We start from the raw sequence: 24,480 nt of genomic DNA, 5'->3' as shown, positions 1-24,480 counted from the left end.
CAAATGCAATGTGGCTGAGGCTGCTTTAAATATCCATGCTAGAAATGAGTCATCGATGATGTTATCAGACTCATACCATTTAATAGGGCCGGGAAACGCGCATTTTGGCTTTAATAGGGGCCATTACACTATGAAGAGCGGGCTGATCAATACATCATGGTACCGACCTGCTACGTGGCCCACACACACCCGACCCGACAGGGAAAATTCCAGCCCTTAACTGTTTCTCTCACCACAGATGCTGCAAAACCTACTGAGTATTGCCAGCATTTTCTGTTTTTATTTTATGTTATTTACTTTGCTACATCCTTTCCATACATCAAATAGAAGCTATTTTAGCAAATAGGAAGATTTTTGAAGTTTATATCATACAGTTTTGAAATAACCAGTTAAAATGGAAGCTGCCTTCCCTTAACCCAATTTCAAAATGGGGAAAAGAGGCTTGGAGACAGATGGTCTGCAGGACCAGGCCAGGTTGTTTGTACTGTCAATTAGTTAAGATAAAGAGGCTTCAACTGAGGTGCTCAGTAAGTTGTACTTGACTAAAGCATCAATCGGTCTCAGGTAAACAGACTATATGCAAACACCTGCTCATCAGTCATTCAATGTAATGAGGCATTTTAATTCCTTGGGAACTGATTCTGTCTTTAATGTTTTAAGTATTGCTCTTTAAGTATTGTTGTGTCTTTCTGCTTCTGTGTAAGTAGATCTATTATTTCTAGTCTTGGGAATAGGTTTATGAGTTTACTCTTCTGGGAGGGAGCCTCACCTAATGGGAGAATATTAGAAATTTGGACACTCACTGTGCATGATTATCCAACCATTTCAATATGAATGACTGGTGGCTGAAGCTCAATACCAGGAACACAGACTCAAAAATTACCAACCATATGCTTTAGTCTGGTGGTATGGTTTATACCTTTTAAAAGGAGTTAGGAGAAAATGGTGGACATGATCTATAGTAGCTGATATTGTGGCAGAGCCATTGAGGGACTCTGAACATAATAATGTGTTAGCTACAGACTGAATCTGTACCATTGTACATACTGTTTGCATGTACAGGGCGCGGTCCCTTTAAGAGCGCGAGCAAACGCGATGACGTCATGCTGCTAATCACGTGATCACCAAAACGCGGGAAAAACGTGATGACGTCATGACGCCATCCACGGGACCGCCCCAGCAGTCCTCGTGGAGCCTCCGACCTGTTAAGACCTGTATTCATAGTTCTCTTGCATCAATCTGTTTAAACTCGTTAGTTTGACATTAAAAACCTTTTTGATTGATTGCCTGTGTCGAACTCACCCCCAATGTAGGAACCCCCAATGTAGGAATAGTCAAATTCCTATCTAGAGCCTACCAGATCCTTGCCAGACTTGCCCTTGAGGGCCTCGTACAGGGGCTGCATGAGCAGTGCTGCCTTAGGCACGAAACGGTGGTAAAAGTTTACCATGCCGAGGAATTCCTGTAGGGCCTTTGTGTTCTGCGGGCGTGGAAAGGAGGTCACCGCCTCTACCTTTGCTTGCAAAGGAACCGCTCCCTCTGAGGTAATGCGATGTCCCAGGAAATCGATTTGGTGCAGACCAAACTGACACTTGGCTGGGTTGATAATCAGGCCGTGTTGGCTGAGGCGTCGAAAGAGGGTGCGTAGGTGAGAGATGTGCTCCTCCTTATTAGGACTGGCAATGAGAATATCGTCTAAATAGACGAAAAGGAACTTGAGGTCCTGCAGCACGGAGTCCATGAGGCGCTGGAAAGCCTGGGCGGCGTTCTTCAACCCAAACGGCATCCTTAAAAATTCGAAGAGACCAAAAGGGGTGATGACTGCGGTCTTCGGGACGTCTTGCGGGTGCACCGGGACCTGGTGATAGCCTCGGACAAGGTCAACCTTGGAAAAAACGGTGTTTCCTGCCAAATGGGCAGAGAAATCCTGGATGTGGGGGATCGGGTATCGATCAGGAGTGGCGGCATCGTTGAGGCGCCGATAGTCACCGCAGGGCCGCCATCCGCCGCCAGGTTTCGGTATGATGTGAAGAGGCGAAGACCAGGGACTATTCGACCTGCGAATAATCCCTAAACGCTCCATTGTTGTGAACTCCGCCTTCGCGACCGCTAGCTTGCCAGGTTCGAGGCGCCGGGCCCGCGCGTGGACCGGGGGGCCGGTGGTGGTGGTGGTGATGTGGTGTTCCACACCATGTTTCGTGGCCGTGGAGGAGAACGTGGGCCTGGTCAGGTCTGGAAATTCGCCTAGCAGGCGAGCGAACTCATCAGGAGTCGGGAAAGCGCAGGAGATGGTGCGCGACATGGTGTTACTATGGTGGCAAGGGATAGAGTGAAACGTGACCGCGTTAATCAGTCGCCGGTTCCGTACATCGACCAGTAGGCCGTTGGCGCACAGGAAATCTGCACCGAGAATGGCTTGCGAAACCTTGGCCGTAACAAATTCCCAGAAAAACCGCTGGCCGCCGAAACACACCTGGACCCACTGTCTGCCGAAGGTCCGAATAGCACTGCCGTTAGCCATTTCGAGGGGGAGGCCGTGCCTCCCAGCCCGTACATCAAGAGCTGACGCGGGTAGAATGCTGCACTGTGCTCCGGTGTCGCACAGGAACCGACGAACGGAGAGGGCATCTGTGATGAAGGGCAGCTTGCCTGCATTGCTGATTGCCATCGTAGCCGCGGGGCACGCGTTAGACCCGTTCTTCATTGGACGGAGTTTTTTTTTGAGAGAAGCTGCAGGGAGGGCGGCAACATCTCGCCTTCGCGCCAAACCGCGCGTGGTAGAAGCACAGCTCCACGGGCTGAGGAGCTGGGGTGGCGGCTATGGGGGATGGCCGCCTCATGGCCGCGCAGTACTGTTGCGTAACTGCGAATATTTTGTCTGCCTCAGCAGCGAGCGTTGCGCAGTCGTCGACCTCGGATCTCGCCAAGGCCGCTTGCACCTGCTCCGGTAATTGGCTGAGGAATAACTCTCTGAAGAGAAAGCATTCCGGTTCGGAGCCGAGGAGTGTGAGCATTTGGCTCATCAGCTCGGAAGGTTTGGAGTCCCCGATCCCGGGCATAGCGAGCAGCCGCCAGGCGCGCTCTGATTTCGTGAGCCCAAAAACCTGTAGCAACCGCGCCTTGAGGGTCTCATACTTGCGGTCTGTCGGGGGATTCCCGAGAAGACTGATGAGCCGCGAGGCGGCAGAGCTGTCGAGAGCGGAGACCACGTATAAGTACCGGGTCTGATCCTCAATGATGCCTCTCAGGGTGAACTGGGCTTCAACTTGGATGAACCACGAGGTCGCCTGTTGCTCCCAGAACTACGGCAGCTTCAACGAAACGGCGTTTGCCTCCATGCTGTGATCCTTTCGCGAAATCCGTTCACAAAAGTCGGGGTCACCAATGTAGGAATAGTCAAATTCCTATCTAGAGATTGAGTTCAACGCAGGCAATCAATCAAAAAGGTTTTTAATGTCAAACTAACGAGTTTAAACAGATTGATGCAAGAGAACTATGAATACAGGTCTTAACAGGTCGGAGGCTCCACGAGGACTGCTGGGGCGGTCCCGTGGATGGCGTCATGACGTCATCACGTTTTTCCCGCATTTTGGTGATCACGTGATTAGCGGCATGACGTCATCGCGTTTGCTCGCGCTCTTAAAGGGACCGCGCCCTGTACATGCAAACAGTATATACATTGGTACAGATTCAGTCTGTAGCTAACACATAATTAAAGGGAATTATGTACAGTTGTTCAGAGTCCCTCAGTGGCTCCGCCACAATATCACAATAAAAGGATAAGGACAAGGGATGCGCATAGGCCTAGGTTTTGTTTCATAGGAGACACAGTCTGTTAATGAAAGCCAACTTTTGCTGTGAACGCATACTTTTTAAGATGTTGCCCATTTGAGTCTCCTCTGAATGTTTGTTTTCTCAGGAGAAGGATATAAAATTGTGATAAAATGTACAAAACAGCAGTAAATAGCCACAATAAAGAGCTACACGCTATCATAAAAGCAACAGATGCTTGACTATGCATAGCAGGTCAGTCATTATCTGAAAGAGAAAAGCTTTATACCACTACCCTTCAATAAAACACTCTGATCATGTAGTGAGTAACACTACTATGTTAACTATGTATAAGTGTATGTAAACAAAATATGCCACAACCAGTACAAAATACTTTGTGAAAATGAAAATGAAATAGCAATACTTACCTATCTTCAGTAGTCTACTTTATTCTTTGAATTATGCTAATCCTCAGCATCCAGCAGGATATTACTACCACAACATTGGAGACTCGCCCTGAAATTCCACAGGGCCATTTATGCTTGCATTCTACTGCCAATGCTGTCCAGCACTGGCCCCGCCATAAATTGTGGTGTCAGCTCATTTAAGTATTTATTGGCACTTCAGTAGCGCAACTACTTTGTAAAATGGGAGTAGCATTTGGCGGGGTGGGGGGGTGGGGGTGGGAGAGCATGGCAGGGATTGGGAATTAGAAGTGTGTTTTATGTTCATAAATAAATAGACGTTTTCATTATGAACAGCTAGCTTTTGCTAGTCATTTATTCAGCCATGTGGACTAGTATACAGTATCCATCTTGACTAGTGCATCGTGGGTCGCCCCCTACTAAACATACAGCTCCACCTAGTGTAACATTCTAGAATGACATGTTACTGATCATTACATCCCCCTTCCTTTGAGGTCAAACAAAATCAATATCAATCAATCATAACAACATAAACATCTTCACAACAGTCAACACATCTTCAAAGCTTTACTTTATGAACTCTAAGCTTTTCATTCTTTTATTATAGTTTTCTTTGTCTTCAAAGATTAAGTCTATCAGGCTTTTTTACTTCACGTGTGGATCTTCTCAGCACAGGTAAGTCTGATGTGTTTGCATGAGAGCCTGTATGTGTGTTTGTGTTAAATTGTTCTGGTGGTGAGTGACAAGATTCAGTTGCGGCATTGTCATCGATTTGCTCTTGGATAGTTTCTTGTGTTTTCAGGAGGGAACGGCGGTTCCTCCTGAGAATCTGTCCTTCCTCAGTTCTAACAGTGTATGACCTTGGTCCTACTTCCTCAAGAACTGTAGCTTTCCTGTTCCATGCATCTGGATCCTCAATCCTGACAACATCATCCCTTGTCAATGGTTTCAGAGTTTTGGATGACTTGTCATAGTGTGATTTCTGTTTCAGCTTTAACAGTTGAAGTCTCTGTCTCAGTTCCTTACTCTGCTTTTCTTTTGCACAGCAGGGTAGCGAGGTGTGCAACTTGTGACCCATTAGGAGTTCAGCAGGTGAAGAACCACAGTCTAAAGGGGAGGCTCGGTAGCTCAGCAGGGCGAGATAAGGATCAGACTTGCTTTCTGTTGCTTTCCTCAGTAGCTGTTTGAGAACTTGAACACCTTTCTCTGCCTTACCATTTGACTGAGCATACAGAGGACTGGATGTGATGTGCTGAAAGTCATAATGTGCTGCAAACTGTTGCCACTCCTTACAGTTGAAGCACGGACCATTGTCGCTAACGGCAATCCTGGGAATTCCATGTCTGGCGAAGATGGATTTAACATGCATTATGACATTGCTTGCTGATGTGCTTGAGAGCAACGCCATCTCAGGATAGTTAGAATAGTAGTCAATCACTAATAGATAGTCTTTACCATTCAAATGAAAAAGGTCCATACCAACCTTTTGCCATGGTGCTGTTGGTAAGTCAGCTACTATCATTGGTTCCTTTGCTTGTTTGTTTTGGTGTTTCTGACATGTCTCACATTTGCCTATCATGTTCTCAATGTCCTTACTTATGCCAGGCCAATAAACAGTGTCTCTTGCTCTCCTTTTGCATTTTTCAATTCCGAGGTGTCCCTCATGAATCCTTTTGAGCATGTCTCGACGTAGAGCCTGTGGAATGACTATTCTGTTCTGTTTTAGTAATAGTCCACTTGCGACACTCAACTCTGATCTAATGTGATAGTACTTTGGACTGGAACCTTTTGGCCAACCATGATGAATGTCCTCTATTACTGTTTGTAACACTGTATCTTTTACTGTTTCTTCTGCTATTTGCTTTGATTTTGTGTCTGACATGGGCAGCGCAGCAGTGACCATACTCACATGAACATCCACGTCTTCCTCAGTAGAGCTCACATGACTCATTGTGGGTGCTCGGGATAGTGCATCTGCTAACACTATGTGTTTGTCTGGTGTGTAGATCAGTTCAAAGTCATATCTTGGCAGCTTCATCATGAGTCGTTGAATCCTTGGAGACATCTCATTCAGGTTTTTTTTTATGATGGCAACCAGTGGGCAGTGGTCTGTCTCAACTGTGAAGGTGGGAAGTCCATATATGTAGCCATGGAACTTTTCTAGTCCAACTACCAAGCCTAGACATTCCTTTTCAATCTGGGCGTATCGACACTCAGTATCAGTCATAGACCTGGAGGCATAGGCAACAGGCTTCCAATCTCCACCCTCTGCTTGTAGCAAGACCGGGCCTAGGCCATCTTTTGATGCATCCGTTGACACTTTGATGCAAACTCATTTGTTTTATGTAGCAGGTCTCGCAGACAGGCTGTCTTGGCTGACAAGTTAGGAATGAACTTTCCAATGAAGTTTATCATCCCCATGATGCGTAGCACTCCTTTTTTGTCAGTGGGTCGGGGCATGTTGAGTATGGCGTTTACTTTTTCCATATCTGGCTCTATTCCTTTACCAGATAGATTATCTCCTAGGAAAGTGACTTCCTGGATGCCAAACTGACACTTGGCTTTGTTGAGCTTCAGTCCATTCCGGCGTATGCTCTGTAGCACTTTAGTCAGTCTCTCATTGTGTTCTTTCAGTGTGGAGCCCCAGATGATGATGTCATCAACATAGACCCGAACTCCTTCCAGACCTTCAATTATATGTTCCATCGCTCTATGAAAGATTTCAGATGCAGATATTATCCCGAAAGGCATTCTGAGGAAACAATACCTGCCAAATGGTGTGTTGAAGGTACAGTATTTGGTGCTCTCTTCATCCAGTTTTAGTTGCCAAAATCCTTGTGAGGCACCTGACATATCTGGCACCTGACATTTCACTGGTGATTTCTTCTCGCTTGGAAATCTGGTAGTGTTCACGTTTTATGTTTGCATTTAAGTCCTTTGGATCCAAGCATACTCTTAGATTATTGTTCTTTTTCTTTACACATACCATGGAGTTAACCCAGTCTGTTGGCTCTTCGACTTTCCTGATGACTCCTAGTGTGGTCATTCTGTCCAGTTCTTTCTTGAGCCGGTCACGCAGGGGTGCTGGAACTTTCCGTGGAGCATGTACCACTGGCTGAGCATCCTCCTTTAGCTGGATCTTGTAAGTGAATGGTAGAACTCCAAATCCATTGAACACATCCTGGAAATTACTCACTACAGAATCCACTGAGTCATCTGGTCTGCTTATGGCACAGTTTATACGGTAGACTCTCTTGACCAGTTCTAAGTCCTCACAAGCTTTGTCACCTAATAGTGAATCTAGTCCTTCAGCCACAACAGAAAACATGAGATAATGCACTTCGTCTTTGACTGTCACTTTAAGTCTGCATACACCTAAGCTATCTATTTTCTGTCCATTATAGTTCTTCAGTAGTACTGACTTTTTCTGTATTTTGGGCTTTTCTTTCATATTGTTAATGTCACTCATACTGATTAAGTTTGCTTTTTGCCCCAGTGTCTAGTTTCAATGTAACTAATGCTCCATTTACCTGCAGTGGCATTATCCATTTGTCCTCTTTTACTGCATTAACTTTATGTTCAGCATTGTCCATTCCTGAAGGCTGCACATTTTCTGTATCCTTTTCTATATTGTCACATGACACCATTCCTACAAAAAATGTCTCACTTAAATCAGTGTCCTCAATCACATTGACTTGTTGCCCTTTCTTTGTTTTTACTTTTGAAAAGCATTGTTTGGCAAAGTGATTCTTTCCATTACATTTTGTGTACATTTTTCAAACGCTGGGCATTGTCTTGACTGGTGCTGGTAACCACAGCGTTTACAATTAAAAGTTCCATCCTCCGATTGCTTTGCATTTCTGTTCTGCCCACGTTTCTTCCCCTTGCAGGACACAGCACCGACAGCTGCACTGTCACTCACCACAGTCGCTTCATTTTTAATTTCACTGAAAGTCTTTGCGTGCTGCCGAGCTAGCTCACTGGCGTGGCATATTTTCACAGCATCTTCCAATGTTAGTTCGGTTTCTCTTAACAGACGTTCCCTGACCTTTTTATCATGAGTACCAAACACAATCTGGTCACGAATCATGGATGATTTCAGTTCAGAGAAATTACATGTCTGTGCTTTCAGTTTCAGATCAGTCACAAAGCTATCAAGTCTCATTTTGCTGCTGTGTCCATGAACGGAACACGTACCTCTAATAGGTCTCGTTCTTTTTGGGAGAACAATGTGTATCAAACTTCTTTAGCAAGACGTCCATCTTTTCTCCGTCCTCCTCTTGATCAAATACAAATGTATTAAATACCTCTATTGCCTGCGGGCCTGCAACCGTGAGCAGCAACGCTATTTTCCTTGCGTCTGGCTTCATACCGAACCCGATGGCGGCAATGTAGAGTTCGAATTGTTGTTTGAAAGTCCGCCAATTGCAGTCGACATTCCCCGTGAGTTTCAAACCCTCCGGTGGCTTCAAATTCTCCATGTCGCGTTTCACAATATTCAGCAGATATTACCACTTCTGGTACCATGTTATGTTCATAAATAAATAGACGTTTTCATTATGAACAGCTAGCTTTTGCTAGTCATTTATTCAGCCATGTGGACTAGTATACAGTATCCATCTTGACTAGTGCATCGTGGGTCACCCCCTACTAAACATATAGCTCCACCTAGTGTACCATTCTAGAAAGACATGTTACTGATCATTACAAAGTGCAGCCTTTAAAAAGCCAAGAATGGACAAAAATTGCAGCAGCAGGCTGGCCGAGAAGCGCGTAAGTAGGAAAGTGTTTTGGCACATTTAATTGCCAATCGGGTAGTTGTAATCGATGGCTCATGTGTGATTTTTTGCCACTGTTAAAGCATGTCTTCAAGTGGAAGACCTAGCAGAGGGACCCAAAAAAGGGAGAAGATCATTGCAATGAGACAGAAAGCAGAACACATAATATTAATAAGACAATCCTGGATGAGATGTAGCAAAGGAGAGAAAGACTGTTGGGTGCTCATGGGAGGAAATGGCAGAACATTTCTTGCATGCAATATAAAGAGAGGTGGCAGTGACACTGAGTGCCACCCCTCTCACCCCCAGAACTGCAGTCCAGTGCCAGAAAAAGTTCAATGACCCAATTAGGGCAGACACCTCAATGTATTGGTTGCTGCCCCTTTTCTTCCTTGGGCACCATAGGGACCAACATACAGTTCACCCTCTAAAATGACAATAAACTCTTTTGTATCTGGCACCTACGGATGGTGCCGGTTGATGAAAATTTCTGGATAACAGAGAGGTAGGCAATTTTTAACAAATAAAATAAAAATCACTGACTAACTTGGCCACCGTGGGAAACTCGGACTCGGAAAAACGAAAAATGGATGGATTCGGCAAGATTACCAGTTATCTATTTTGCCGGTTATTAAAGAATTCTGGATGATTAAGTGCCATTTAAACAAGAGTTTACTGTAGTAGCTACACAAATAAATGAGAAAGAGAAAGAAGTTGTATTTATATAGCACCTTTCATTACCTCAGGATGTCCCAAAGCACTTCACAACCAATCAATTACCTTTAAAGGGTAGTCACTGTTGTAATGTAGGGAAACATGGCAGCCAATTTACACACAGCAAGGTCCCACAAACAGCAATTAGATAAATTACCAAACAATCTGTTTTTGGTGGTGGTGTCTGAGGGATAATTTTTGGCCATGACACCGGAAGAACTTCATGCTCTTCTTTGAATAGTGCCATGGGATCTTTTATGTCCACCTGAGAGGGCAGATGAGACCTTGCTTTAATGTGCCACAATTTGCTGCAGCAGGGCATCTAACAGCATTTGCCGTTAGTTAGACTTTCCCTTGCAAATTTAGGTTTTTAAATTTTTTGCGAGGCAAGTTGCTGAAAGTGCAAGCTGATAATGTCACAGTGAGGGAAACGGCATCTGGGACCTGAGTGAAGAGGGGAAGCAACTGTGTATCTTCTTGACCAATCAGATTGAAGGTTTGTGAAATTAACAGCGCAAGGGTGGAGAAGGAAGTGTAAATTAGAGTGGGCGAATTCAATGTCAAATCATATATAGAAAGAGAAATAAAGAGAGGGAAAGAAAGATTGGATTGAGAGGAAAAAGTTTTTAAAAATATTTTTAATTTGACATTTTTAAAATCTCCATCAACAATTAAAACCTGAAGGAATGAGACTCTAAGGGGGAGAAATTCAGTATTGCCCCATTTGGGGGCAGTAACCTTTGAAAGCTAGGAAACTTAGCACCAGGCGCTAATGCTTCCCAGCTTTTTCTAAATTCAGTGTTTGCACTCTAGGGAGGAAGTGGAGCACTAAATCAAGTGCGCCACTTCCTTCCTGGAGCGCTAAAGGATGCAGGCGGGGCAGTAGAGGTGTAGCGCTGCATAATGTCCTTAAAGGGAAGGGCCATCTCTGCAGGCTCTACATTGGGACAAGTTAGCTGGTCCCCGGCGGCATCCGCGATCCAGCCCGATCAGCCCCATGCACTCCAGCAGAGTGCCGGGCTGATCGATCGCAGCCCAGGAGAATTGAAAAAAAGCCTACTTACCTCGGCAACCTCCCATTTAACTTCCGACCCCGAAGCGCCCGGCCTCCCGAACAATGCCTCCTGCAGCCGTCAGTGTTTTCGCCTGTCAATGCTGCAGGGGGCAGATCCAAAGTTCGGGATGTGCACGGCAATCCAGGCGCAGGAGATCATAGCACAAAGTGTTATCGCTGCCGCAAACCTCCCAGCCAAGTTAGCGGGAGTCGTTCAGCTCGCCGCGCCTGGGCAGTAAATTGTTAGAGCCCCGTTATCGCTGCCCCGGAGGCGATATGAGAGGCACTAAGGAGGCCAATTTTGCTTGTAATAATTAATTTTCAGTGCCAAAGAGGTTGATTGGCAGTAATTAACACTTAGCACATTGTTAAAAGAATCTCTGACAGCTAAAAGGCTCCCTTTCTCTAAATCCTGGCTTAATTAAATATGTGTGACCTAAAATGACACCAAGACAGGCTCCTTGCATCACTTCAGACCAGCCCTAACTTTCTGTGGCGACTTTAGTTCATAACTACTGTGCAAATACAGCAACTTCACACCATTCAATTCATTTCAATTGTAAGGCAGACAGTGAGATGCTGTTTTCACGAAGATAACGGCAGACCAGTGCCACACAAAACTTTTGGATACCCACGTTTAACTGCGCACCTGCCCCTCGCCTAGCGTTGCAAAAAATAACGCCGACTGCCATTAACCTTGCCTTTATTTTGACAGCTTCATTAATGGTATTCTAAATTCTAAGAAGCTGCTGCAATTTCCATCGTACTCTATGTTATTAATTATCAATGAAATTAAATAATAATTATGCAGTTCTTGTAGTGTCCATGTGTTGATAAAGACACTGAAGACAGGAGTTGGTTCATAGGTATTTACGAAGCAAAGTCTGGGGGGGTTCTAACGGATATGCACAATATACAGGCTTATATAGCCCGAGTGGCAATTACCGGCATTACAGCCAACCTGGGGCTCTTAAAGGCACATACACTACAATTCCTCCCCTTTTAGCTAACCAGTACATCATATTTTAAGCAATTATTAATTACATGTTATAAGCAAAATAATATACATTGCTGTAGTTAATTAATTATAAGTCAGTCTCTCAGGAGGCTTCCTGCCTCGGCCCGGATAACGCCTCGGGGGTGTAGTAGTTTCTGGTGGTATAGTAAGTTCTTCTGGCAAGGCTGATTCGGCTTGAATGCCAGTGTCGGGTTCATCGGGTTCCAGTATCACCGGATCGGAGGTAGATATGGGTATCTCTACTTCATCGTTAGATGTATAGAGTTGTGGTGTAGGTTGTCCCTTTTCGGATGACTTTATGATTTGGTCAGCATGGCACCTTATTATGCTTTCTCCCATGTCCACGGTATACATCAGTGGTCCTAGTCGTGTGCAGATAGTTCCAGGCTGCCATTTCTCGGTACGGTAGTCCCGGGCCAAAACATGTTGACCTATCTGGAAGGTTCTAGTTGACCTTTCATTCATGCCTTGAAACTGCCGGTTCTCCACGTCCCTTCTGATGTTGGGCTTGACCAAATCCAGCCGGCATCTTAGGTTTCTATTGAAGAACATCATGGCGGGAGTTTGGTTGGTAACCATATGTGTTGCATTCCTGTATGCGAATAAGAAGTTATCCACCTTGTGCTGAAGTTTTATGTCTTCATTACCCATGGCCTTTATGGCCTTCTTGAAGGTCTGGACAAACCTTTCAGCCAACCCATTGGTGGCGGGATGGTATGGGGCGGACATGTAGTGCTTAACCCCATTGTTTTTTAAGAACTTTCTGAATTCTTCGGACACAAATTGCGGTCCATTATCAGAACATATCTGTTCCGGCAGCCCATTCCTGGCAAATATGGTCCTTAATACTGTGATGTTTTTTCCCGTGGTGGTGGAGGACATCTTTATTACCTCCAGCCACTTGGAGTGTGCATCAACTGTGATTAAGAACATTGAGTCCATAAATGGACCAGCAAAGTCGATGTGCACCCTTTGCCAGGGAGATGAGGGCCACTCCCATGGATGTAGAGGGGCTTGTGGTGGAGCGTTTTGGACCTTCTGGCATCCTAGGCAGCTCTTGGTCATTTCTTCAATGTCTCCATCGATACCTGGCCACCATACAAACACCCTTGCTAGGTTCTTCATTTTCACTCCACCCAGATGCCCCTCGTGAAGCTCCTTTAGCACTTTATCCTGGAGTTTGGGTGGAATTACCACTCTGGATCCACACATCAAGGTTCCTCGGTACACTGACAGCTGTTCTCGTCTTTGCGAGAATGCTGGCAACAGTGGTTCGCCATGTGCTGGCCATCCCTTCACTGTTAAATCGTAGACCCGTGAGAGAGTCGGGTCATTTCTCGTCTCCCTTTCAATGGCAGAATTTGTTACTGGTAGACATTCCACTATGGTAGAGTGAAACATCTCTACTGGGTCTACTGTAGGTGCCTCTTCTACCGTTGGCAACAGTAGGCGTGATAAACCGTCAGCATTCCCATGCTGTTTTGAACCTTTGTATTCTATGTTGTATTGGTGTGCCCCTAGAAAAAGGGACCACCTCTGTAGCCTTTGCACTGTCATAATGGGAACACCTTTTTTAGGGTTGAATATGGAGATGAGGGGTTGATGGTCAGTCAACAAGGTAAATTTTTGTCCGTGTAGGTAATGGTTGAATTTCTTCACTCCCCATACCAGGCTGAGTGCTTCCCTGTCGATTTGGGCATAGTTATGCTCAGCTGAGTTTAATGAGCGTGACGCAAAAGCTATCGGCCGTTCTGAGCCATCAGGGAATTTATGGGATAATACTGCTCCTATGCCGTAAGGGGATGCATCGCACACCAGTCTGATTGGCAGTGATGGGTTGTAATGAGCCAAAACTTCTTTGGATGTGATTAAGTCTTTGCATTTATGGAAGGCACGTTTACAGTCTTCGTTCCATTTCCAAATCACTCCTGTTTGTAGAAGTTCATTAAGAGGGTGTAGAAGGGTTGATAAGTTCGGTAAAAATTTATGATAGTAATTTATTAATCCCAGGAACGGCCTTAATTGTGAAACATTTTCAGGTGCTGGGGCTTTTATGACCGCTTCAATTTTTTCAGGTGACTTATGCAACCCTTCAGTATTAATTATGTGGCCACAATATGATATCTGATTTTGGAAAAATTCGCACTTGGGGCGATTCGCTCGTAGGCCCCGTTCTTTCAGCCTAGTGAGCACCTGCTCCAAATTGGCAAGGTGCTCGTTGTCGTTTTCTCCTGTTACAAGGATGTCGTCTAGGTAGCATTGAGTCCCCGGAATCCCTTGCAGGACTTGCTCCATAGCTCTTTGCCAGATAGCTGGAGCTGGTGCTACTCCAAAAACCAGTCGATTGTACTGGTACAGGCCTTTGTGTGTGTTTATTGTGAGATAATTTTTAGAGGCCTCCTCAACCTCCATCTGTAGATATGCCTGTGCCAAGTCAATTTTGGTGAAACGTTTCCCTCCGGATAGTGAGGCGAAAATATCTTCTATCCTCGGAAGAGGATACTGTACTGTGTGAAGGACCGGGTTTACAGTCACCTTGAAGTCTCCACAGATGCGAATTTTTCTCTGTTCTTCAGATTTATCTTTATTCAATGCTTTTTTCATGACTGGAACGATGGGTGTTGCCCACTCGCTCCAATCTATTTTGGATAATACGCCTGCTTTTTCCAAATTCTCCAGCTCTGCCTCAACTGCTGGACGTATTGCGTATGGCACCGGTCTTGCCTTAAAAAATTTGGGAATTGCTGCATCTTCCACTTTTATTGAGGCGGTGATGCCTTTCAAGGTTCCTAGTTTCTCTTGAAACACTTCTTTGGCGTTGGCCAAGATGTCTTTTAATCGTTCAGGTATGATGTCATCATTGTTTTTTTTCTTACTGGTCACCGTCAGTGCCTGAATGGAGTGCCAGTCTAAACGTATCTTTCTGATCCATTCACGTCCCAACAACAGTGGACCACCATCTTGTAGAATGTATAAATACAACTTTTGTATTTCTTTGCCATTGTATACAACAGGCACCCTTATTTTTCCTTTGGGGTATACTTTCTGCCCCGTATATGTTTTTAAGATAATGGATGTGTCGTTTAGAGGTATATGCGAAAATAGCCTCTCGTAGTCCCGTCGATTTATTACGGTTAGAGCTGATCCTGTATCTAGCTCCATTTTAACTGGGGACCCTGCTATCGTGAGGGTAACCCAAATGGTTTGGTAATCATCTTTGGCAAGTACATTATGTAATTTGAGACAGCTTAGTCTCTTGTTTTCGAAGTCGCTATCGCTCTTCTGGTCTTCGGAGCTACTGTCCGTCATCATTTGTACCTTCCTGTACTTTTCTTTATTGATTTTTTTTTCTGTCTGTGGATTTATTTTGTCCAGATTGGCATACCCGTGCAATGTGTCCAATCTTTCCGCATTGCCTGCATGCTTTGTCCTTAAACCAGCAGTCCCTCTGGTTATGGGTGGATCTGCCGCAGCGATAACATCTTTCGAAACCCTGTGTCATTTCATGGGTGCCGAAGTCCTGTGTCTTTTGTTGTATCTCTGCAGCTCCTCTTGCTGCTGCTTCGTATGATACAGCCATACTGAAAGCTTTGTCCAATGTTAAATCTTTTTCAGAAAGCAGCCTTTTTTGTGTTCCTTCACTTAAGAGACCGCAAACGAATTTGTCTCGAAGATAATCTGATAGTCCTGCCCCGAATTGGCAGTACTTTGATAGCTTTCTTAATTCGGTTAGGTAATCAGCGTTACTTTCATTCTTGTGTTGATTTCTCTTGAAGAACTTGAATCATTCCGCTATCAGCAGCGGTGTTGGGTTTAAGTGCTCCTGCAGGCTATCAACAATTTCTTTAAAATTCTTGTCCTTTGGTTTGGCTGGAGTGATTACATTTCGTAACAGCCCGTATGCCTTTGCACCCATTAAGTTCAGAAGTACTGAAGCTTTTTTTTCATCTTCTATTCCATTTGCAGTGCAATATACCTCTACTCTTTCCACGTATGTGGTCCAATCCTCTATTTCGCTATCAAAAGCATCAATATTGCCAGACTTAGGCATTTCAGAAAAGATATGGCGCTTCCCGCGCTTTTTTTTCTTTTCTGCAGCAAAGATATGGCGCTTCCCGCGCTTTCCCGCCGCTGCTGCAGATGACAACGCTGTTTACTGCGGTTTCCGTTCTTTTTTAAAATTTTATTTACTGTTGGAGACTCGTTCCCGCCGGAGTTTCTCTCCAGGTCTGAACGCTGACCTGCTTGCCGCGCCGGCCGTCTCCCGAGTGCTCCCTCCCAGTCCGTTATTGCTTGCCTCCGATTTCGCTGCCTGTCTCAGCTGTAGAGCCAGCCGCTGGAGCCCCAGCCTGATGCCCAGGAAGGATTAGCGCAGTACCTGCCACCAGCTTGGCCAGCTGGTGAAACCACAGCTTCTCTCACTTCCTTGAGTTTTCTGGACGCCCGAGGAATCGATGTCCTTGAGGTGCTGCCGAATTGCAGGTAAGTCCGTTTCCACTTCGTCGCCACTGTAGTGTCCGTGTGTTGATAAAGACACTGAAGACAGGAGTTGGTTCATAGGTGTTTACTAAGCAAAGTCTGGGGGGGGGGGTTCTAACGGATATACACAATATACAGGCTTATATAGCCCGAGTGGCAATTACCGGCATTACAGCACACCTGGGGCTCTTAAAGGCACATACACTACAGTTCTTGTAATTGTTTCCTTTTTACCTGGAAGATATTTTTTTTAATGCAAACAATTAATTACCTGAAAGAATGTTTTACACATGTGCTGCTGATGTCTTGGAAAGTTTTCTGTGTCATGTTGCTCAACTAATTTATCACCATAAACTCGAGCAGTTTCATGTAACAGGAGTCGGACTAAATCATGAGCAGTTTTCGCACATTCTGTTGTTGCAAACAGAAAACCCTGCAATAAAAACAGTTTAATAAAAATATAAGTGTATCATTACAGCAGTAATATACTGATATAGTTTTAATGGATTGCAGTAGATAAGACTGATGGGGAAGCAGACATGCAGGCTCATTTAGTTGTAGCTCTTAACAGGATCTAATGGCCTGGAAGTTGCAGTCGGAGGCTTGCTGCCCGCGTATGCCTCCAAACCGCAAGAAAACGTACCTGATGGCTCCGAAGCTTCGGACTCTTGAGGTCCTGGGCCTCCAGGCGTACGCCTGCATAAAGGCCCAGGCATCCCAGGGGCACATGTGGTTCACAAGCGTCTCTGGGATCACGTGGGCCAGGCCAACCAATGACAAAGGGGATTCCTATTATGTTTATGGGGATTCCATTTACGTACGGAATCCCCATAAGTATAATAGAAATCACCTAATAAATACAATTTCACAACATTGAAATAAAAATAAATAATCACAGGCTCAAAATTAATTAAAATACCTTTAATTAAACATTTAAAATAAAAATTTAATTTTTTGAAAAATAAATTTAAACATTTTTAAACGAGACAAAAATAACCTAAATGAATTTTAAATATAAGTGAAAGTTTAAATCATTAAAAAAAATTATTTTAACATTTATTTTAACCCTTATGCTGGTAAAAGAAGGTTATTGCGCATGTGCATTTAACCAGCAGTCCTTCGCTGGCTCCTGCATATGACATTGTGGCCTAAGTGCTGCTAATGTGCCATGAGCATATATCTGGTGTGCCAGTATATTGTGGAAATGAGCCGACTTTGTGTTATCTGCCAAGATAAACTGATTTGTGTCGAGGTACAGACAATATCAGCACAGCACTAGCACCAGCAGTATTCATGCTGGCTCCATTATTGACCCTTATATAATTAACAGTTCTGGATCTAGGAACATCCATTGCATCACACCTTTCAAAGGTTTCACATTTCAAGGCATTACATGACCGTAGGGCAAAAATTAGTGATTGGCTGAAAGGTGTTTCTACCAGTTAGTTTAAAAACAAATATCTGATTGACTAAAAATGAACAAATTAAAAGTAGTTCAATTCAGTCAAAAGTACCAGAGTCATAGTTATACAGCACAGAAAGAGGCCCTTCGGCCCATCGTGTCTGCGCCGACTAAAAATGAACAAATTAAAAGCAGTTCAATTCAGTCAAAAGTACCAGAGTCATAGTTATACGGCCCATCGTGTCTGCGTCGTCCATCAATCCCTGTCCAGTCTAATCCCATTTTCCAGCATTTGGTCCATAGCCTTGTATGCAATGGCATTTCAAGTGCTCATCCAAATGCTTCTTGAATGTTATGAGGGTTCCTGCCTCTACCACCCTTTCAGGCAGTGAGTTCCAGATTCCAACCACCCTCTGGGTGAAAAAGTTCCTCCTCAAATCCCCTCTAAACCTCCTGCCCCTTACCTTGAATCTATGCCCCCTTGTTATTGACCCCCTTACTAAGGGGAAAAGTTCCTCTTTATCTACCCTATCTATGCCCCTCATCATTTTGTACGCCTCTATCAGGTCCCCCCTCAACCTTCTTTGCTCCAAGGAAAACAACCCCAGCCTGTTTAGTCTTTCTTCATAGCTGAGGCGCTCCATCCCAGCAGGGACCCGGGTTCGAATCTGGCCTCAGGTGACTGTCTGTGTGGAGTTTGCACATTCTCCCCGTGTTTGCGTGGGTTTCCTCCGGGTGCTCCGGTTTCCTCCCACAGTCCAAAGATGTGCGGGTTAGGTTGATTGGCTATGATAAATTGACCCTTAGTGTTAGGGGGATTAAATATGTGGGGTTACGGGGATAGAGTGGGATATGTGTTGGTGTAGGGGTTACGGGGATCGGGTGGGATATGTGTCGGCGCAGGCTCGATGGGCCGAATGGCCTCTATCTGCACTGTGGGGTTTCTGTGTGATTCTGTGTGTAACATCCTGGTGAATCTTCTCTGCACCCTCTCCAAAGCAATCACATCCTTCCTATAGTGAGGCGACCAGAACTGCACACAGTACTCCAGCTGTGGCCTCACCAGCGTTTTGTACAGCTCCATCATAACCTCCCTGCTCTTATATTCTATGCCTCGGCTAATGAAGGCAAGTATCCCATATGCCTTTTTAACCACCTTGTCTACCTGTTCCACTGCTTTCAGGGATCTATGTACATGTACACCAAGGTCCCTCTGACCCTTTGTACTTCCTAGGGTCCTACCACTCATTGTGTATTCCCTTGCCTTATTTGTCCGTCCAAAATGCATCACCTCGCACTTTTCAGGGTTAAATTCCATTTGCCACTTTTCCGCCCATCTGACCAACCCGTTTATATCGTCCTGTAGCCTGAGGCTTTCCTCCTCGCAATTTACCACCCCACCAATTTTCGTGTCATCTGCGAACTTACTGATCATACCTTTTACATTCTCATCCAAATCATTTATGTAGATCACAAACAGCAAGGGACCCAGCACCGATCCCTGAGGTACCCCACTGGACACAGGCTTCCAGTCACAAAAGCAACCTTCGACCATCATGTGGTGTATGTAACCGTTCCACCTTTAAGAGAACTATTTTAAGAGATGCACTACTTTATCTTGGCTGCTGTATACTGTAATACCGGTGGTGACCACACCGGTATATAAGTGCTGTGTAATGATTTATTGGGCAGTTCAGCCTGACCTTCGACTAGTAAAGACCTGTTGAATTTATTCTTGTGGTCTGTGTGCAGTGATTCTTATTAACAATAACTAGAACACACAGACTTAACAGTGGCGACGATGACGATCTTACCCTGCAGCAGAGATATATCCAAGGCAGTTTAACGGGCGTCGAGAAGAGGCATCCGCCCTCATCATCCTGCTGAGAAAAGACTCGGGTCTGAAGAGCAAGGAAGAATCCTGACACGAAGCCTTCCATCAGCAACAGGCAGTGATCATCCCTTCTACCACGAAGATTGCGAGGATGCCTAAGCGTGGTAACATCAACGATTTCGATGCCGATGTTGAAGATTGGGCCACGTATGTAGAACGCATAGAGATTTATTGTAAGGCAAATAAAATATCAGATGAAGATAAAGCACTAACCTTACTAAACTCAATGGGTGCGAAGACATACGGGCTATTGAAGCATCTTCTATCACCAGCTAAACCGGCGGATCAGGCTTTCGCTAATATTGTTGCTGTCCTGAGAAATCATTTGAACCCCACACTGCTGATGTTAGCGGAACGATTTAAATTTTATGCGAGAACGCAACTGAAAGAGGAAAGCAACGCAGAGTATTTAATTGAACTGCGTAAGCTAGCGAAATACTGTCAGTTTGGGGAAAGACTGACAGAGGCACTGAGAGACAAATTCGTGTGTGGATTGTCGAAAGAAGGAACACAAAAGCGGCTGCTTGAAGAGAATGATCTTACACTTGATAAGGCTGTCACTATTGCAGCATCGCACGAAGCCGCAGCGAGAGGCACTGTGAAAATGCAGCTGAAGGCAGCGGTACTCAGCATAGATCAAATGGCTTTGGGTACAGCGAAATGTTATCGTTGTGGAAAGACAACACACGATCAGAACCAATGCTGGTTTAAAAATCAGGAATGTAGAAAATGTGGCAAGCTTGGTCACATAGCTAAAGTATGCCGGTCAGGAAAGAAGACCAGCAACAAAAAGTCACCGCAGGAAAAGTGCAGAAAGGCACATAAGGTGGCTGAGAAGAGTTCGGGTGAACAGAATTCGGATTCAGACTCCAACAGCAAGGAACTGGGTAGTCTGAGAATTCACAATGTGAGTAAGGAAGCTGACCTACAAACTATCTGGGTCACACTTCAGATAGCAGGAGTCCAAGTGAAGATGGAATTGGACACCGGATCGGCGTTGACGGTCATGAATAAACAAGATTACAAAAGGTTATTCACACATATTCCCCTACGGGCTACGGAGATAGTATTGCAGACATACACAGGGCAAAGAGTATACCCCATCGGAAAGATAAAAGTCAAGGTGGTACACAAGGGCAAAGAACACCAAGGAATGGACTTATATGTACTACCTGAGGGAGGTCCAACACTTCTGGGATGGGAGTGGATCAGGAAAATAAATATGGACTGGCACTCCCTAAAAGCAATAACGGTAGATTCCGGAAAAAAAGATGTCAAACCTGAACGATTGTCCAGAATATTGGATGAGGCTAAAGAGGTGTTCCAACAGGGACTGGGAACACTGAGAGGAATTACGGCAAAAATCAAGATTGCAGAACATGCAAACCCAAAATTTTTCAAAGCCAGACCGGTACCTTATGCGATACGACCTGCTGTGGAAGCTGAGCTGGAAGGGCTAGAACGTTCAGGAGTACTGTCTAAGGTGGACTGGAGTGAGTGGGCCACGCCCATTGTTCCCATCATGAAGCGTTCATCGAGTAACAAGCCAGGGGAACCAGGGAAGGTCTGCATCTGTGGAGACTTCAAGATCACAGTTAATCCGGTGCTTCACACGGTGCAATATCCGCTTCCGCGGATTGAGGATATCTTTGCTTCATTGTCTGGCGGGAAACACTTCACCAAGATAGACCTGGCGCAAGCGTACTTACAGATGGAAGTTGAGGAAGAGTCGCGCCAGTATCTCACAATCAACATGCACAGAGGCTTGTATCGATATAATAGACTGGTTTTTGGAGTGGCTTCGGCTCCAGCAATTTGGCAGAGGGCCATGGAGCAGGTATTACAGGGAATTCCAAGCACTCAATGTTACTTGGACGATATCCTGATTACAGGAGATGACGATGAGGAACACCTTACAAATTTGAAACTGGTGCTCACCAGATTGAAGGAATATGGACTTCGAGTTAATCGCCAGAAATGTGAGTTCTTTCAGAAACGGATCTCGTACTGTGGTCATGTCATTGACCAGGAGGGGCTGCACAAGTCACCTGACAAGATCGAAGCTGTTGTGAAGGCTCCCGCTCCGGAAAATGTATCCCAGTTGAGGTCGTTCCTAGGGTTGATTAACTATTACCATAAGTTTCTGCCAAATCTATCCACGGTGCTGCACCCGCTGAACGCTCTTTTGCAGAAAGAAGTACCATGGAAGTGGAGCGAGGACTGTAAGAAGGCCTTTCGCAAAAGCAAGGCATTGATCACCTCAGAGGAAGTGTTGGCTCACTTCAACCCAACGCTACCTATTCGTTTAGCTTGTGATGCTTCTCCTTATGGTATTGGAGCAGTACTCTCACACAAGTTGCCAAATGGCTTGGAAAGGCCAGTCGCATTTGCATCCAGATCATTGACCTCCGCTGAGCACAACTATGCTCAGATAGATAGGGAGGCTCTCAGCCTTGTGTGGGGAGTAAAGAAGTTTAATCATTACCTGCAGGGCCAGAAGTTTACACTGCTGACAGACCACCAGCCGTTGGTATCCATTTTTAACCCTAAGAAGGGTGTTTCGGTGATGACAGCACAGAGGCTCCAGAGATGGTCCCTTTTCCTAGGGGCACATCAATATCAGATAGAATTCAAAGGTACAAAGCAGCATGGTAATGCTGATGGGCTGTCGCGCCTGCCACTACCTACTGAGGAGGAGGCACCGACGGTTGACCCGGTGGAGTTATTTCACTCGACCATCATCGAATGTTTACCTGTCACCAATGCAAATATTGAAAGGGAGACTAGGAATGACCCGACACTGTCCCGGGTCTACGAATTGACAGTAAAGGGATGGCCAGCCCATGGTGATCCACTGTTACCGGCATTCTCAGCAAGACGAGAACAGCTGTCCATCTGTCAGGGAACATTGATGTATGGAACAAGGGTGATTATCCCTCCTAAGTTAAGAGAGAGAGTTCTAAAAGAACTACATGAAGGTCATCTGGGGGCAGTCAAGATGAAAAGCCTTGCTAGGGCTTATGTGTGGTGGCCGGGTATCGACCAACAGATAGAGGATCTGATGAAAAGCTGCTCAGGGTGCCAAAAAGTCCAAAATGCACCTCCAATTGCACCGCTGCATCCATGGGAATGGCCTTCAACCCCATGGCAACGTGTACATATTGACTTTGCTGGTCCATTCATGGACTCCATGTTTTTAATTGCGGTGGACGCACATTCTAAATGGCCAGAAGTGATTAAAATGACTACCACTACCTCGGAGAAGACGATCGCGGTGCTAAGAACGATATTTGCAAGAAATATGTTCAGACAACGGACCGCAGTTCGTGTCAGAGGAATTCCAGAAATTCCTGAAGAAGAATGGGGTGAAACATTATACCTCTGCCCCATATCATCCAGCTACGAATGGGCTGGCCGAGAGGTTTGTACAGACGTTCAAAAAGGCAATAAAGGCCATGAGCAAAGATCAGATTCCACTGCAACACAAGGTGGACAATTTCCTACTGGCATATCGAAACGCCACCCATGCAACAACAAACCAAAGTCCTGCCATGATGTTCTATAACAGGAGGTTGCGGTCCAGGTTGGACTTGTTAAAACCAAATGTGCGGAGGGAAGTCGAAAACAAACAGTTCCAGCATATCAATAACAAGCCCACTCGGAGTTTTGAAATAGGACAACCGGTGTTAGCCAGGGACTATAAAAACGAGAAATGGCAATCTGGAACAATTCGGGCCAGACAAGGACCCCTGATGTACACGGTAGATGTTGGTGAAAACGTAATGCGACGTCATGCTGACCAACTGGTGGGATCGAGAACAAGGGTCGAGCCCATGGTTACGACAGAGACAACCGTGGAGGAAGTTAGTGAACCTGAAGCATCTACCTCAGAAGTGAATATACCTGATGATGATGTCCTATCCATAGGGGATCAACTAGATGAGTCACCCCAGCAACGAGAACCAGAGACCCCTGAAAGGCGTTATCCATCTCGGATCAGGAGGCCTCCTCAGAGACTGAATCTGTAAACTGTTTTTACATGAAGTTGTGTATATATGTTATTATGTTATGTTAAATGGGGAATATATACTGTTAAGCCAAAAAGGGAGGATTGTGGTGTATGTAACCGTTCCACCTTTAAGAGAACTATTTTAAGAGATGCACTACTTTATCTTGGCTGCTGTATACTGTAATACCGGTGGTGACCACACCGGTATATAAGTGCTGTGTAATGATTTATTGGGCAGTTTAGCCTGACCTTCCACTAGTAAAGACCTGTTGAATTTATTCTTGTGGTCTGTGTGCAGTGATTCTTATTAACAATAACTAGAACACACAGACTTAACACATCACCCTCTGCCTCCTGCCACTCAGCCAGTTTAGGATCCAACGCGCCAAGGCACCCTGGATCCCATGGGCTCTTACCTTCTTGACCAGTCTCCTATGCGGAACTTTGTCAAAAGCTTTACTGAAATCCATGTAAACCACATCCACAGCATTTCCCTCATCCACACACCTAGTCACCCCCTCGAAAAATTCAATCAGATTGGTCAGACATGATTTACCCTTGACAAAGCCATGCTGACTATCCCCGATTAATCCTTGCCTCTCCAAGTGGAGACTAATTTTGTCCCTCAGAATTTTTTCCAATAATTTCCCTACCACAGATGTTAGGCTCACTGGCCTGTAATTCCCTGGTTTATCCCTGCTACCCTTCTTGAATAATGGTACTACGTTAGCTGTTCTCCAGTCCTCTGGTACATCCCCTGTGGCCAGAGAGGTTCTGAAAATTTGTGTCAGAGCCCCTGCAATCTCCTCCTTTGCCTCACACAACAGCCTGGGATACATCTCGTCCGGGCCTGGGGATTTATCCACTTTTTGGCCTGCTAAAACCGCTAGTACCTCCTCCCTCTCGATGCTAATATGTTCAAGTATGTCACAGTCC

The 24,480-nt window shown here is 45.2% G+C and overlaps 1 protein-coding gene across 1 annotated transcript in view; it reads right to left on the bottom strand.

Moving 5' to 3' along the window:
- Positions 1–24,480, bottom strand: part of LOC147102876 (dynein axonemal heavy chain 17-like) — a 908,504-nt gene that overhangs the window by 175,676 nt on the left and 708,348 nt on the right. Inside the window, exon 55 of the mRNA XM_085963770.1 lies at positions 16,511–16,672. Coding sequence (XP_085819896.1) covers positions 16,511–16,672 — 162 coding nt within the window. The remainder of the gene's footprint in view (positions 1–16,510; positions 16,673–24,480) is intronic.

Source organism: Somniosus microcephalus, chromosome 21 (assembly GCF_052327205.1).
Source record: "Somniosus microcephalus isolate GS21.2 chromosome 21, FLI_Smic_1.0, whole genome shotgun sequence".
Taxonomy (NCBI): domain Eukaryota; kingdom Metazoa; phylum Chordata; class Chondrichthyes; order Squaliformes; family Somniosidae; genus Somniosus; species Somniosus microcephalus.
Note: the sequence above shows the minus strand (reverse complement) of the source record. Positions and strands in the feature narration are given on the sequence as shown.